General features: G+C 38.7%; 1 protein-coding gene across 1 annotated transcript; it reads right to left on the reverse strand.

Moving 5' to 3' along the window:
• Window positions 1-5,629: 5,629 nt before the first annotated feature.
• Window positions 5,630-9,249, reverse strand: LOC102236571 (12 kDa FK506-binding protein-like). Its single transcript, XM_014469111.2, has 4 exons — window positions 9,124-9,249; window positions 8,985-9,032; window positions 8,347-8,459; window positions 5,630-6,832 (listed from the first exon to the last, which is right to left on the reverse strand). Exons 1-4 carry the CDS (start codon window positions 9,158-9,160, stop codon window positions 6,707-6,709), a joined length of 324 nt encoding a protein of 107 aa, XP_014324597.1. The 5' UTR covers window positions 9,161-9,249; the 3' UTR covers window positions 5,630-6,706.
• Window positions 9,250-17,452: the final 8,203 nt, after the last annotated feature.

Genomic DNA, 17,452 nt, shown 5'->3' on the forward strand with positions numbered 1-17,452 from the left:
CCCTTCTTAAAATGCTGGTGTCCAGGACAACCAGGACACGACTCTGCAGAAAAAGCAACGGAGTGTCATTTGTTCATTTTTGCTGCATTTTTAAGCTGGTATGTGTCAGAAATAAGATTTAGATGTGGTACCTCTTCAATGAGGACATTTTATATACTGAATGCTTCTGACACATTTTGAGAGAAACTTTGTGTGTGACCTTGCAAAATGACTTTGTGCCTCAGAGCTTCTGATGAGAGAACAGCTCCATAATAGGCCACTTATTGTGTCATCTTGCAGTGGCATCATGCCAATGTTGTCATAAACGCAGCATGGGCCTCTGTCTCCATCCTGTGATTTTTCTTTTGTTTTACATCACGTGCTCAAAATCAAGCTGCGTTTTCCACTCCTATTCCTTGTTTTCTGACTTACCCAGCTGGCTAAAGAGTTGAAATATTTGAAAACTAAAAACAGCCTCATTCTTGACCAACATTTTTTAGAAATATATATTCTGAAAATCTTCAGCAAAAGATGAGATGTAGCTTTAATTCTTTAAGCAGTTTACAAGAAAATGTAAGATAAAATTATGAGTTACATAAAGAACAAGTCTGTTCTTATATATTCTAACCTTGTATATTAAAAGGTTGGTCTTATATAAAAAAACAACATCTCAGAAATTGTTTATGAAGGTGCAAAAAAAAAAAATTCATTGTAAACAAAGTAAATGAAGCTGAACAATAGCAAGACATAAGAACTGAATCCAAATGGAATCAGAAAGACCTGACAATAAATCAAAAATGATGATTGGCATGAATATCAAGAGGGTGATTACTGAATGAGGACCCATTGTACAGATGGGTGACGGTGGAAATTGAGGGAATCATCTGGTGTGCATTACAACAAAAAGCCATGGATATATATATTGTTCCAAATATAGAAAACCAGATGAAAATAATCAAAAATTCCATTTATTTATTCAGCACCTATTCTCAGCAAATATATTAATTAATCATTCATTAATTAATTTGGTTGAATTTGATCATACCATCAGATCAGTTTTAAGCTTTTATATCCAAGTTTCTAGCTCATGAAAAATGTGTAGCACATGTCTTAAGTCAAAATCAAAACTGTAGCTTAGATTGTGACAGGATGTTTACGCTTTCCACAAGCAAAACGATTTTCCAGCTATAGTCCTGGAATCATGCATATTTGGTCACAGCAAAGATGCTGCAGCGCTGAAGGAAAACACATGATCTTTACAAACAGGGCTTTTATTTAACCAATTCACTGTATTGTATGATGAAACTGAAATTCAGGAACAATCAGCAGGCTGATAATCCGCAGCTAAGGCAGAGCCATTCATTAGTGAACTCCAAGAAGCCGGGAGCTTTGTCCAGTGCACTTCCTACTCAGAGAGAAAAGACCAAAATTAAAACTCTAGAACACTTAGAAGTGGATCTGGAAATTCTTCCACTGTCAAGTGAAATAACTTCTTACCTTTGATTACATTGCGAAGGTTACAGTAGTTGGTGCCGTTAAACAGGCTGAACCAATTTGCTGACACAGATGTTCCCTAGTTGCAGATCAGGAAAGAGGATTATTTCAGTTTGATGCAGGGCTAAGGGAAAAAAAATGTATATAACTTGTATAGAATATGCAATGCCTGCAAAAATATTCACACCCTGTAAATGTTTCCACATTCAGTCATATTGCAATCACAAATGTCATTGTATTTTCTTGGGATTTTTGGGTGATAGACCAAAAGAAAGTATTTCATGCTCATGAAATAGAAGAAAAGAAAAATTATGTTTAAAATTTAAGGTATTTTCAAATAAAATGCTGATCAGTGATTAATGGATTAGTATAGATTCCTCTTGATTTATTACTCTGCATAAGCACCCTTTGTAGCTATTACAGTTGCAAGTTTTGGGAGTATGTCTCCACCAGCTGCTTAAACCTAGAGACAGAAATTTTGAGTATCTATGATAAACAGGTCATACTAAGCTAAAAATATTTACACAACATGTGTCTGTCTTCCTCCACTTCACAGTTATGCCCTACTCTGTATTTATCAAATAAAACTTCATTACAACATACTTAAGATTTTAGGTTAACAAAATGTGAAAAAATTATGTGTATGGAAACATTTGCCAAACATTGTTGTATCTCTTACTTGTACATGGCAGCCCAGGATCATGGAGGTCGGTATCATAGTGAAGTTAACTCTTTCAAGTTGGCCAAACCCAGACGTGTGATTGGCCTGAATTAGTTTTGGAGTCACTGAAACAAGCTGGAACACAAATATAGAAAAATGAATATGATGCTGTGCTGCTGGCAAATATATTGTGAAAATAGACAATATACTTTGCCTTACTTTGTATGATGCCATGGCTTTAAACTGAGTGAAAAATACATATATATTTTCATTAGATTCATACATTTATGTCATCCAAAACTCTTAAAAAAACAAACAAACAAAAAAAAAACAGGTAGCTGAAGTCTTACCAGACAATCTTGCAGCTGGCGCAAGTTTAAACCTTAAAGTTTAAACCTTAAAGTTTAAACCTTAATTTCAAACATTTAGTTTAGTTTAGTTTAATCGGAGGAGCGGTCCGACAGCCAGCTGAAGATTTTGGAGTCTGCTAGGGATCAGACGGAGGAGATGACGGTGGGGCTCGGGCGACCAGTGGGTATAATCCACGGCGTCACGAAAAAGGGAATCCAAGAAACCAAAATGGAATCTTCTCGGGAACTCACGAGGAAACACCTGTACACAGGAAAACAGCGAAGGATTACTGCGAGTAAATCTAAGGAAAGCACAAAGAAATAGCTCTAGAGGGCTCTGGGTACCATTACTGGCATAACACTCAGGCGATGAAGTGTTCTTCTTCTTCTTTTCTATTATGGCGGATCACAAGCAACTTTAAGGTGCATACCGCCACCTACTGTACATGAGTGTGTAGCAGCATTACTTCACATCTATTAAATTCTATTTTTTAATTTTGTATTCTTAAGATAAATAAACAATGCTTTCCTTAATTTGTGAATATCTGTTATGTTTCCTTCATTTCCTAATATACCTTTAAGATTCCATTCATGCCCTATATAGGCGATGAAGTGCTGGCAGTCTGCTCCTTAAGAATCCCGGAGATGATGAGCTGATACAACACAGGTGCGCTGCAGCGTGGGACACGCCTCACCATGGCGATGGCCACTGGCGCCCTCTAGTGGGTAGAACAGTGAAGCAGCAGGCGAAAAAAGAACCCACAAAAAACCGACCAAAAACCCCAGAACCTAACAACTGGAGGAAAAGCATAATGAGAATTTGCTAATATCTCCTACCTTTTTTTTTGAGTTGCCTCAAAAAAAGGTAGGAGACATTAGCACAACTTACGTAAACAGATTATTAAAGTTCACTCAAGTTTGATTTATTTTCCTTAGTGTTTTTCCAGTTAATTAAATTTCGGTACCTAACACTGTACATTTATTTTCCATTTCAACAAATAGAAAATAAGATCCTCACCAACTGTGCATTTCTGTGGGACATTTATTAGGATTAAAATTGATAACTAATATATCAGTAAACACACCAAATATTTCAGTAAAAATATTTGAAAATATCCCTGCTATTCACAGAAACATAATTCAGAATTTTAAGAACAATATAGCTAAATATAATTGACATAACAAATCATTTTTGAAATTTTTAAAAATCCTAAAGAACCTGATATCAACCACTGGCAGATGTCAAATAATGGGACCAAAATCCAAAAAGTTTATTATGGTGCCAAGAATTGTTATTATTAAGCTATAAAAAACGTTGCGGATAGAACTTCATATTATCTGAAGATTTGAGACTTAGCTTTAGATCACAACTGTGTTGACAGTGTCATCACTGCAGTCATAAATAGACAGTTTCCTAACAAAGAAGCAAACAGTCCCACAGGTAGAACGAAGTGCCATTATTGTTCAATACCATGAGAAAACAGCAAATTATAATAATATAATAGAAATACTTTACGCAGAGGTGGAAAGAAAGCAACGTCTTTTAATACAAGGCAGCGCTCATTGTTTGATTATCTGATTATTTTGACCGTAAATACACAGTAAATATATTACTAAATGTTTTATCTCTGAAAGTTCAAATTCATTAAAAAAGTTTAAGCCGTAATATGATTTTTGACAGTGCCACGTGTTTTAAAGCAGACAGCATATATTTTTTTATTTGTGAACATACTGTATGATAAACAATATCACCCAGAAAAGAGTTAAGTGTTATTGAATATGTAAGCTGAGACTTACCAAATGGCAATTCTTTAAAACGTGTTTGAATCTGTTGAACAAGGATCAGACTTGTAATTAGATGAACCGCGCTAATCCTCGCCATTCTTTCACTAAGACTCTGCCGCAAATAAAATCATAAATCCTCCAACTGCTGTGCCATAAATGAGATATCTAACTTTCAAGAAAAAGAAAAACAAAAACCGTGTAAATACTTGATGAAAACACTGAGCGATGCTAAATTAATTACCTCAACATTTTACAAGGACATTTTGCCATTAAAAATAGCGCTGATTTTGAGCATTAGGTTGTCATCAGACCGAATGTGCGCCGGACTACTTTTTGATTATGTGATGCTGATGTCCAGACTCCAAAGCCGTGCAAACGTGGCGTTCAAGTGGTGTGGGAATTTTTAGAAAATGTTACTTTAGCTTTCCCCGAATTTTTGATTTCTACAGGATAATGGAGTTACTGTTTCAAATATCACATTCTTTAATTTTCCAAAAGGTGCTTCAAATTAGTTGTTCTGATGTATTTATTCGGAACCATTTTATTTCCATATATTTCTCAACACTGGTTCTCGTTTCAGGTAGTTTTCATCCCAAACTGTTTTGTGGACAATTTGAGCAGATCCGAAGCAACCATTTGACATACAAGTAGCCAGAATTCTCATATTTATCATGACAATGATATACTTACTAACTGCTAACTAACTTCCTCAAACGATGGTGATTAAAACAAAATCTAAACTCCAAAATACCACAATACATACCCTCTATCCTGTCCTCCTGAGGAGCTGATTCTGCTGACTGACATAAATGTTCAGAACAATTGAAGAAAAACTTAACTATTGACATCAAATACCACTTGCCTTCAACTACACTTTAATAAGCTATCAGGACTATTTAGAGTACAGTGGTAAAATGTCTGGAATACAGTTACAAAAACTTTTTCCACTATATAATTTAATTAAACTGTTAATCAAGATTGAGTACAATCTAGTGTAACATATTTCAAGTATTCATTCAGGAAACCCAAATTTTAGTTTTTCAAAAATAAAAGAAACCGTGAGCCACAACCCCCTGTTCACATTAGCAGATGATTGCTCGTACTGAGCCAGGTTCTGCTGGAGGTTCCTTCCAGTTAAAAGGGAGTTTTTCCTCTACACTGTCACTACACGCATACTCGCTATGAGGGATAAGATGTAAATTCAACGACGCAAGTGACTGTAACAATGTGCTTGTCCATGAGTGAATGCTGCAAGTCAATGACTTGATGCAATCTGTTGGGTTTCCTTAGAAACTTTTTAAACTTTGAATAATTAAGCATACTTCACTTTGGTTATTTGATTAAATACATGACAAGAAAGCATTATACAGTTTTCTGGTTTTAATCAGACTTAATGGGTTACACTGAAAAGGAAAAGAGCATTGCAAAATAAAAAATAAAAAGTGTTTTCACTGTGGCTTAACACAAGAACACTTTGGGTCAAAGCAGACTTGAAACGTTTAAAAACCATGTGAATACTTGTTAAACTGGAAAAAAAACAACACAAAAGGCAACCACTTTAATCACAAGCTCTTAGTGAGAGTTAATCCTTATTGATTCATTGCTTTAATGTGCAAAATAAAGTCACAGTCTACTGCAAGGGGAAAAAAAAGAAAACCACACTTTACTAAAGGTGTTAAGGTCAGTTTAACACCATACTACTTTTTAAAGCACAGAAAAAAAAATCACGTGAAAAAAACCCCACAGCTTTTGTGAGAAGATTGTATTTTGTGTCATTTGCACTTTCTCACCCATGTGCTTCTAGTTAATTTGATTTCAGGTGAATGAATGAATTAGAAAGTATAAATATTGAGTCTTTCGAAAACCAGTCAAATTCTGTTTATCGGTTGTTTCAAGCACATTGATGAATAAATCGATATCGAAGGACCAGTATATATTTGTTAGGCTTTAAGATCAAATATGAAACATCATAATATTAAGCTGATAAAATCCTATTGTCTAAACTGTGCAAGATAACCGTGTTACATTCCCAGTGTGTGTTTTTAACAAGGAAGATACACAAAAACAAACATGAGCATGGTCCAAGTTTCAGTACTGCACCATTTCTGTTACTTCTGGCCTGCTATATTTACTTTGAAAAATAGGGAATGTCAATATCATTTGGCTTTAAGGAGAAAAATAAATAAATAATGAAGCCAGATTGATCCAATGTTCACTTCAAGTTCATGGGCCTGAGAATTAGATTAGCACCAATATAGCACAGTTGTCATTAGCATGGTGGTTATTGTGTGAGAATAGGCTTCTGATTCCATATTTCTAACAAAGCTTTATACAAGTACGATTCACTTACCATTTCACCAAAAGTGAAAAATGTGGACAGAAAAGAAAAAAACCCCCAAAAAACACAATACTCTGGAATAGCTTTCAGTGTAAAAACTCAGCATTTCAGGAGCTCAACCTCAAAGATGAGGGTAGAGTTTGCAGGGATGATGGGTGGATAACCCTTGCTTCCATAAGCGTAATCCGGAGTGCAGGTCAGCTTGGCCAACTGACCAAGGCTCATCTGTGGAGGTAGTGGAAAGAGAGATGGTGTAAAATCTTTAGTAAGAATATCCCTAATATGTTAAGCTAAAGAATTAGTCAATCGAAAACATATTTGTTTGCACACTAACCATTAAGTGCATCCTGGCTCCATCTCAAGCTTACATTAATTTTTTTTTTCTTGATTATTTAATAGGTAACAAAAACAGAGGTAAGACTACCATCTAGCTTGAAATCTCAATTACATCAAAAATTGACATTTTTAATATACCGTATTTTCCGCACTATAAGGCGCACCTTCAATGAATGGAATATTTTAAAACTTTTTTCATATATAAGGCACATAGAATAGACTCTACAGTAGAGGCTGGGGTTACGTTATGCATCCATTAGATGGAACTGCGCTAAAGGGAATGTCAACAAAATAGTCAGATAGGTCAGTCAAACTTTATTAATAGATTACAAACCAGCGTTCTGAAAACTCCGTTCATTCCCAAAATGAATAAACAGCTGTTTTATTATTTTCCCCGAGGTAAAGTAAGTGACGTGGTATTTTCGTGACACAGTTTATCTTTTAACAACAGCAAGGTATAACATATAGTGGAGGGGAACGTTTCCTTGGTTCAATAAACATGTAAAAAAACAATCTGATACTGTTACAGTAAATCAAACGTTAGTGCAATCACAATATATATCCACTTCCGCACCATTGATTCGTTCATGTTAAATTCTCGCTGCTGCTCTATTCCCGTGTTCCACTGCGTGACTGATTGCCTTGAGCTTAAACTCTGTGTCGCAAGTGTGTCTCCTAATAGGAGCCATTTTGGGGTCTTTACACAAAGCCCAGCGTGCACCGCGCGCTTCTTCTTCTACGGGGGAAAATGAAGTCGGCGGCTGTTTACTGTAGTTGCAAGACCTGTTGTGGCTCAATATTGGTCCATATATAAGGCGCACTGGATTATAAGGCGCACTGTCGACTTTTGAGAAAATCGAAGGTTTTAAGGTGAGCCTTATAGTGCGGAAAATACGGTAATCACAATTTATATTAAAGTTAATTACTATGAAATAAAGAGATCAGAGTAATTTTGCAATACACATATCTTATTTTGGTGCCAAAAGTCTCAGTTTCCTATACACTAATAAAATCCAAGATGGAGATATTTCCTTTGACATCTTTACATTGGCTTTTCAGCTGAATAGAGGAATTAACCAATAGAAATGGGTGAAAAATGAGTTTCATGACAGTGAAAAGCTCAACCATTGTTTAGGGAAACTTATTTATATAAAACATGAAAGCCTTTTGAAACATCTTTGAAACGTCTCTCAGCCTTTCAATGTTGTGGTGTTTGCACAATGTTTTACAGTGTAATCATTGCACAATGTTTTACAGTGTAATCATTGCACAATGTTTTACAGTGTAATCATTGCTTGCTGTTGAATTGAATACAGAAAGACCACTACATCACAGGCTAATCAAGCTTTTATACTCATTCTGATATATATCAATATTTTTTCAGCATTTCTAATTCTTCGTACCTGAGCTACACCTTCATCCCAGCCGCGGATAACTTCACCAGCTCCCAGTTTAAACGTGAAGGGCTCTCCTCGGTCCCTGGAGGAGTCAAATTTCTTCCCGTTTGTTAGCGTGCCTGTTAAAAGAAGAAAAAAATACTACAATTTGCTGTCCAATATTTAAATAAAACTAAGCTAAAACGATGGAAAATTTTTAGCAGTCAGTTCGACGTCTGACGACATCGACACGCCTGCACTAAACATGAAGGTGCTGTCAGTGAATGGTTAGCATACTTAGCACATGCAAGAGGAAAAGATTGGTTTGAAAGATGCTCTTTCTAGGCTTCGTTTTAGTGCTCGAATTAATTGCCGTTTTGTAATGACCAGGAAGCAAGTTCTGAATGTCGGAGAATTTTCATAATTTTATATCATTTTCAGACGGGAGTCGGGCCATCTGCCCCCGTGTTTCCAGGCTATGTGCTATGCTAAGCTAAGCTAGCTGGACCATTAGCTTGTTATTAGCCTCAGTTTCTCTGCTTATACTCAGAGAATATTTCCGTTTGGTGGTATGATTCCCATTTGACATGACCGTTTATCATATTCAAAGTGAATGGTCGTTTTGTTTTCATCTTTTGAGGAGCGAGAAACGAAACAAAGCTCACCGACGTAATGCACGGCGACCATGCTCCCCTTCTTCGGAAAAGTATTTCCTGCAAATACAAGCCCAAATTTTATTCCAGTGCAGCGCCAACTGAAAATCACATGATATCCGGAAAACAAATCGAAATCAATAATATTTACCGTCTCCGGGTCTAAGAGTCTCGACGTCAACTCCCATTGTTCTCTCGATGCAGTCTTTCCTTTTCCAGGAGAACGGTGTGTCCGAGTCTTCAATGAAGGGCGGAGTTTAACTTGTCATGTCACGTGGTTTACAGGCGCGCCTTGTGTGGCAATATTATCCCGTCAAAAATAGTCCAAAGAGGTGGACGCAGTTTTTTCTTTCTTTCCTTCTTATAAGTACTTTCTGTCTCAGTGTAGTGACTGAAAGCTTATTGATCACAAGAATTTTGTCTCTAATTCTGTATCCTAAAGAAAAATATAAAACTTCAGATATCTCACAAACGAGACATTAACATGCATGTAAAGTCTTACAAAACCCTTATATTGAAGCAGAAAGACTTTCAGTATTCAAGACCCCGCATTGTAAAGACATTATTGCGGGGGAATTTAAAAGTATACTTTTGCGAGGTAACGCAAAAGAAAAAAATCACCATGTACTCCGAGGGGTTCTGTACTTTTCTACCTGTGATTGTAGCGTCCCGGTTGAATAAGATGGTCTCTTAAACTGATGATTCACATTCCTTTATTGAACAGCCTTTTATTGTGAACTCACCGTAAGAGCTACAAAATATACAAATAAAATAACATTAGTACTCAAACAGTGTTGTTCTGACCTTAACATATAAATCCTTTACCTTCTGTGCTAAAATTATGTTTTACAATAGATGTATTTATTAAAATCCAAAATCCCTGTCACGAAATAAAATGCAACGTATTTCAACTGTTGACGGTTGACCATAGTAAATCAGCACCATCTAGTGGCAAAACACAACCGTCACACCCGATAGAGAAATACACGTTCCGCAGGAAAAATAAACATATATACACGACAACACACTCACCTTGTTCCCTCATCAACCAAGCGCCAACCAACCGATTGTCACCCTGAATCACACCCCAACTATCTCCCCTTCACTCCGACTCGTTCATGTCAACTTTCTCTGCCCCAACGGCCGCGCTACTTCTACCGTTTTGCGTCAGTCACCTTACCGTTCCAAGCCCTTTCAAAATAAAAGCATCGACTATCATGTCAACAAATACATGACATGAGGAGACACTAAATATTAGAAAAGTCATTTACACTCCCACCAAATCATTAGAGCTTAACTAAACAAATAGAGCGATAATGATTTCCTTCAGAAAAAATGACCTGTAACCTTTAACCTCTATGAAAACACGAGACATAAGAAAGAATGCAACTTAAACTTAAGACTATAGTTAAACAGTTTCTAATAATAGAATCAGTTTCTGCACTGGGCGTTCCACTATAGAAAGTTTACGGGAACTCTGTCCATTCTCCATCTTCCGTTCTCCAAAACGAATCTTTACTTTTCTTACAAGTCCATCTTTATCTGTTACTACGTCCATTACGCGTGCTAATCTCCATTCATTGCGAGGTAAATCATCCATCTTCTCCATGACAACATCTCCAACCTTCAGATTTCTCTTCGGAGTATGCCATTTCTGCCTTGTTGCGATGTTAGATAGATACTCCCTTTTCCAACGTGACCAAAACTGCTCTGATAGGTACTGCACTTGCCGCCATCTTTTCCGTGCATAAATGTCTTCCTTGATGAAGTTACCTGGAGGGGGCAGGGCTGCCTTTGATTTCATGGTGAGCAGATGATTTGGGGTCAATGGCTCTGGGCTGTTTGGATCACTGAGGTTATCCACTGTAAGAGGTCTGCTGTTCACGATCGACATTGCCTCATAAAAGAATGTCCTTAAAGATGAGTCATCCATCCTGCCTGACGAAAGTGAAGCCGTCGAGCGCAGTATGTTTCGAACCGTCCTGATTTGCCTTTCCCACACACCTCCTGTATGGCTTGAATGAGGCGTGTGCATGTTGAAGTCACACTGCTTCTCAGCCAGAAATGTGATAATGCGGTTAGTGTCCACTTGTTGTAAAGCTTCCTGCAGCTCATTTTTAGCTCCGACAAAGTTGCTTCCTTGATCACACTTTATCTCGCTGACTGCTCCTCTTATGGCTATAAAACAACGGAGCGCATTGATAAATGCGTCTGTAGTCATATCATCTAACATTTCTATGTGCACTGCTCTGCAACAAAGACAAGTGAAAAGAAGTCCATAACGCTTGTGCACCTTTCGAGCTTGTTTGGTTAGAAAGGGACCAAAACAGTCCATTCCACAAAATGTGAATGGTGGCAATGGCTCTAAGCGCACCTTTGGTAGATCAGACATTCTTTGTTCCTCTGTTCCTCTTCTGAGTCTGCGACACTTTACACATTGGTGTATAAATTTTGTTACAGCTCTGTTGATGCCAGGAATCCAAATTCCATTTGACCTGATCTCATTGATTGTCATTCCTTTCCCTTGGTGTTGCACCTTACTGTGGAAATGAGCAATTAATAGCTGAGTGACATGGTGACCCTTTGGAACTAATACTGGATGTTTCAGTGAGGAAGAGAAAGAAGCATCCTTTAGCCTTCCTCCCACCTTAAGGAGTCCATCACTATCAAGAAAAGTGTCCATCTGAAACAGCTTGCTTTTGTGAGGAAGTGCCTTTCCATGTTTAAGCATCTTTATCTCCTCTGGATATTCATTTGCTTGAACATCTTTTAGAATAACACATTCAGCGTTTCGTCTTTCTTGTGCTGTGCTGTGACCTGTTGTTTTATCTCTCTTGGCACAGCGAATCAGTCGAGCAACAGCTTGAGTGGATTTGTACCAAGAAGAAAACTTTGTTAACTTGTCTGCCAAACCTTTCTTCTCTGTTTTGAAAGTGTTCAGCGCATGTGCCCTTTTAACTTCTGGATCTCCAAGTGGTAAGTCCATGTTGATCTTTGCAGCTGGAGGGATTTCTTTGTCCCACAGAAACTGTGGCCCTTTGAACCAGTCTGATGAGATGAGTTCACCTGCGCTTGAACCTCTGGAGGCAATATCTGCTGGATTTTGCTCAGAGGAAATGTATCTCCACTGCTGAGGGGTGCTGTTGAGCCTTATTTTTTGAACTCGATTGGAGACAAATGTGTGAAAACGGCGCGCTTCATTATTAATGTAGCCTAAAACTACCTTAGAGTCCGTCCAGAAATACTCATCAATCTGTGTCAACCCAAGCTCATCCTTTAACATGTTGCTTACAATAATGGAAACAACAGCGGCTGTTAGTTCAAGTCTTGGTATTGTTGTTACCTTAATAGGAGCAACTCTGGTCTTTGCTGTAACTAAAGCACAATACACCTTATCATCTTTGTTTACATATCTTAAATACGAACACTGACCATAACCATATGAACTTGCATCAGAAAAATGATGAAGCTCGGTTTTTACTATTTGGCCAAAGTCTTTAGGAACATAACAGCGTGACATTGTAATTTTCTCCAAGTTCTTCAAGTCATCTTTCCAGTTATCCCATACTGGCTTTAGTTCACTGGGAAGGGGATCATCCCAGCCTGTGCCTTGTTTGCATGTCTCTTGAAGCACTCTTTTGCCTGTGAGTACAAAGGGGGAGATGAATCCCAATGGGTCGTACAAAGATGCAACCATAGATAGAATGCCACGCCTTGTAGCAGGTTGGTCATTGGATTGAAAGCGAAACCTCAGTGTGTCTGAGTCAATGTGCCAGTGAATGCCTAGCGCTCTTTCAAGTTTGGAGTCATTAAATGCTAGGTCACATGCTTGCAGTGGAGAGGCACGTTCAGATGATGGAATGCTTTCTAACACTGTTTTGTCATTACTTACAAACTTGTGTAGTCTGAGGCCACCTGAAGCACAAAGTGTTTGAGCCTCCTGGGCGAGCTGAATAGCTTCCTTGACGCTTGCAGTACTCGTTACACCATCGTCGACATAGAAATCTTTCATTATGAACTGAGATGCAAGGGGAAACTGTGTCTCGTTTTCTTTTGCAAGATGTTTTAATCCATAATTGGCACATCCTGGTGAGGATGTGGCACCGAAAAGATGGACTTTCATTCGAAACTCTTGAGGCTCAGTATTCAGGTTGCCATTTTTCCACCACAAAAATCTTAAATAGTCTCTATCTGCTTCATACACATGAAATTGATGGAACATTTTTTCAATGTCACATAATAATGCAACTTGATGCCGTCTGAATCTGATTAGAACACCATTTAGATTGTTCAGCAAATCTGGGCCTGACAGCAAGTGATCATTGAGACTGTTACCTTTATATTTTGCTGAGGCGTCAAAGACTACTCTGAGTTTGTCTGGTTTTTGGGGATGATATATTCCGTGGTGGGGAATATACCACCTTTCTCCTTCCTTTGCTTCGTTTTGAACTTCCTCTGCATCACCCTTCTCTATGACTTCGCCCATAAACTTTACATATTGCTCCTTGTACCTTTGGTCTTTTGACAGTTTGTTTTTGAGGCTTTGAAGTCGCACAGTGGCGATTTGCTTATTGTCTGGTAACAGAGGTCTCTCCTTAAATGGAAGTGGCATTTCATAATGTCCTTCATTGTTTTTATAAATTCCTTCCTTAAGTGTATTCAGAAAGAGAATATCATCTTGAGACACTGATTTGTTATCCTTGCTATCATCCTTAAAGTCAGACTCGAGAATCTTGAGTGCATCAGTGGGAGTCATTAAAGGGAGTTCTTTGACTGTAACTCTGTGGCACACAGTAGACATGCTGAAAGAGTCATTGTGAGATGATGTGGGGCCTACAATACTCCAGCCCAATGCTGTGCAGACAGCATAGGGTTCACCTTCTCCTCCTAAGATGACCTGCCTTGGTGCTAATGCCTTGGAACAGTTGTAGCCAATTAAAAGCCCAACTTCACATTCTAGCTGTGGTGGAATCTCATTCACTATTACCTTTAGATGATCCCATTGCCTTGCCGTTTCACAGGAAGGAATGTGAGAGCGGTTGACTGGTATACAGTCTTTAGTGTAAGCAGGAGGGAGTTCTATTATTTCTGAGGAGTTGTAGCCTCTCACTTTGAGACCTGAGACACGCTCGCTTGGCACAACTGCATTTTTACCAAGCATTGTGGTGAGTCTTAATCTTATTGGGGTTGACTTAGCTTTGAGACTGTTAGATACGTCTTGGTTAATGAATACTGTATCACTTTGGGTGTCCAAGAGTGCATAAACAAGCCTTTCTTCATCTGGTTGTTGCTCTGAAGAAACCCATACTGGTACAATCATAGAAGTGCTTACACATTGTTCATTGGTTTCTGCATTGAGAGACAGGGTTGTTGCAGCCTGTTCTGTATTCGTTTGAATTTGGTTTGTCTGTGATTTGTTGCTCTCATAGTTAAAATCGTGCAGACAGGTAGGGTGTTTTTTCTTGCACATTTCACATGCAAGTCGGTAACGACAGTCCTTTGCGCTGTGTCCGGGTTTGAGACAACCGTAACAAAGTCTTTTATCTTTTATGTATTTTCTTCGTTCCTCAAGTGATTTGCCTTTGAACTGAGGACAACTGTGAAGCTTGTGTCCGTTGTCTTGACAGAGCATGCATGGTGGTTTAATATTTGACCTTTGTTTTGTGCTTTCCGTTTCTGTTACCACCTGCGTATGGAGAACACTGGAGGTGGGCCTTTTTTCTTTCTGGTAAACTTTACTGGTGGTTTTGGTGACGTCTGTTGAGTGGAGAGCCTGAAATGACGTGATGGGATTGCACACAATCTCAGCTTCAGAAGACATGAACTCAGTAAAGTGCCTTAAACTTGGAAACTTCCCATTTTCTTTCATGTACTGAGTGGCCTGACGATTCCACCTTGCAGCTGCCCAGTTAGGTAATTTTTGAACAAGTTTTTGGTTCTCACAATCATTGAGAATGCTTAAACCTTCTATGTGTGGCATAGCTTCATGACATGTTTGAATGAAGTCAGCAAATGCTCTAAATCCTGCAGAGTCATTTGTTTGTATCTTTGGCCATTTTGCCAGTCTTTCTCTGTACGCTTTTTGTACAATAAATGGATGTCCATACCTTTGGTTGAGGCGTTCCCATGCATCCTGGTAAGCATCACTGTCATTTCTGTAGAAGATGCCATCAAGTGTTTGTTGAGCTGAACCCCCTACATATTTCTTTAAGTAGTACAGCTTGTCTGCAGGTGATATGTTCCTTTTATCAATGAGTGCAGCAAATGAAGCTTTCCACTCGATGAACTCTATTGGGTCACCTGTGAAAGTGGAAGGCTCGGGCATTGGCAGTCTGTTCATGGTAACACTGTCCTGTAATGCTTGGGCTAAATAAAGAACATCAGCTTGTGGAGGTGAGGTGGACACAATGTTGCTTTTAGGGACTTGAATGGGAGCAGAAACTATGGAAGCCTTCTGAGCTGCTCTGGTACTGTCAACATGAACACTGCTCTCACTCTTTATCTCATGGTCATAAGTTATTAATCTAGCTCGAGCAGCCTTTAACTCTTTTTCAGCTTTTAATCTCTCTAACTCACGTTTTTGAGATTCTAGCTCCTTTCTCCGTCTTTCCTCCAAAAGTTGAATCCTTTCTCTTTGTTTTTCTTCTTCTAATAACACTTCATACTCTGCCTCCTTGGCTGCCAACTCAGCTGCAGCCTCTGCTCTCTTTACAGCTACTACTGACCTTGCAGAGTTTGAATTACTGGTGTCTGAGCGTTTACTTAAGTATGTGATAGAAGAACTGTAAATGGATTGAGCATAGTCTGGATTAAGAAGTTCACGTAGACGAGCCTTCACTTTCCCACTGTCATAGTCATCTATGCCAGAGAGTCTTTCATATGCAACTCTGATAATGTCATTGGTGACTGCTTCGCATGCATCTATAAGTCGCCTTGTGTCACTACAGGGAGTAATGATTTCCCTTATTTCTGTATATAAGTTTATGACACCATCTCTTTCTTTTTCTAAGATGTCCATGAGTGAAGCAATTTGACTGTTTGTTATGTCTCCCTTTAATTGCTCTCGTGCCATACGTACTTGCCTTTTCCATTGATCATAAACTTTGATTAGACGTTTTTCCTTTTTGTGGGCCTCCTCCTCCTGATATGCTCGCATTTTTTCTGTGGGCTTCTTTTGACGAACAGAGCATGGAGGCTCCTCTTCCTCGTTGACAGGTAGGTCCTCTGTGTACTCTGTTTCCTTTTCAGATGCTTCCATGCTGAGGACAGGGCTATACTGTTGACCATCAAATCCCAGAAGACCTTACTTGGAGCCGTGAAGCTGGAACCTTAATGTGGCTTTCACTGGGACCTTGGTGCTGAGAATGATTGAACTTCTTAGCTCAGGGTGAAGCTCTTCTCAGCTTGGGTCAAGCTCTTACTGTAGCGTCCCGGTTGAATAAGATGGTCTCTTAAACTGATGATTCACAGTCCTTTATTGAACAGCCTTTTATTGTGAACTCACCGTAAGAGCTACAAAATATACAAATAAAATAACATTAGTACTCAAACAGTGTTGTTCTGACCTTAACATATAAATCCTTTACCTTCTGTGCTAAAATTATGTTTTACAATAGATGTATTTATTAAAATCCAAAATCCCTGTCACGAAATAAAATGCAACGTATTTCAACTGTTGACGGTTGACCATAGTAAATCAGCACCATCTAGTGGCAAAACACAACCGTCACACCCGATAGAGAAATACACGTTCCGCAGGAAAAATAAACATATATACACGACAACACACTCACCTTGTTCCCTCATCAACCAAGCGCCAACCAACCGATTGTCACCCTGAATCACACCCCAACTATCTCCCCTTCACTCCGACTCGTTCATGTCAACTTTCTCTGCCCCAACGGCCGCGCTACTTCTACCGTTTTGCGTCAGTCACCTTACCGTTCCAAGCCCTTTCAAAATAAAAGCATCGACTATCATGTCAACAAATACATGACATGAGGAGACACTAAATATTAGAAAAGTCATTTACAGTGATTATTGCCTTTTTTGTATCTGATCGTTTTCAATGGATTTCTGTAATTTACCACAAGATGCCGCTCTTCCTTTGTCGTGTAAAACCGGAGTTGAGAGCAACGGAACAGCTTAGAAGACAGCAGGCACGTGCAGAGGGGGGGGCTGGGGGTGCTTGAGCACCTGCCCTTTTTTCTCCTTGCCCTAAAGTGCCCTTTTGGTCCAATTTTTTTTTTTTTTTTTTAAAGTTAATTTCCTAAGCCCTCCTCTGATATGTACTAAAATTATTATTTTTTGTTGTTGTTGTTGTTTTTATTTAAAGAAAAACAACATAATAAGCCCTTCGGGTCACCTTGTTACCTTTGACCTTTTGTCCGTGACGCATGACGCAGCTGCCTCCCGCTCAGTCAGTGAGACTGCGCAGTAGCTTACTGCGGAGCTCAACGTGGAGGAGGAAGGAAGGAAAA

Source organism: Xiphophorus maculatus, chromosome 6 (genome assembly GCF_002775205.1).
Source record: "Xiphophorus maculatus strain JP 163 A chromosome 6, X_maculatus-5.0-male, whole genome shotgun sequence".
Lineage (NCBI taxonomy): Eukaryota > Metazoa > Chordata > Actinopteri > Cyprinodontiformes > Poeciliidae > Xiphophorus > Xiphophorus maculatus.

Bases quoted from the DNA above. Each gene is read 5' to 3' on its own strand.
- LOC102236571 (XM_014469111.2), bottom strand. From the start codon at position 9,160: ATGGGAGTTGACGTCGAGACTCTTAGACCCGGAGACG. The intron at 9,033-9,123 runs GTAAATATTATT...TTGTATTTGCAG, and splicing joins GACTCTTAGACCCGGAGACG to GAAATACTTTTCCGAAGAAG. The intron at 8,460-8,984 runs GTGAGCTTTGTT...TTCTTTTAACAG, and splicing joins GGTCGCCGTGCATTACGTCG to GCACGCTAACAAACGGGAAG.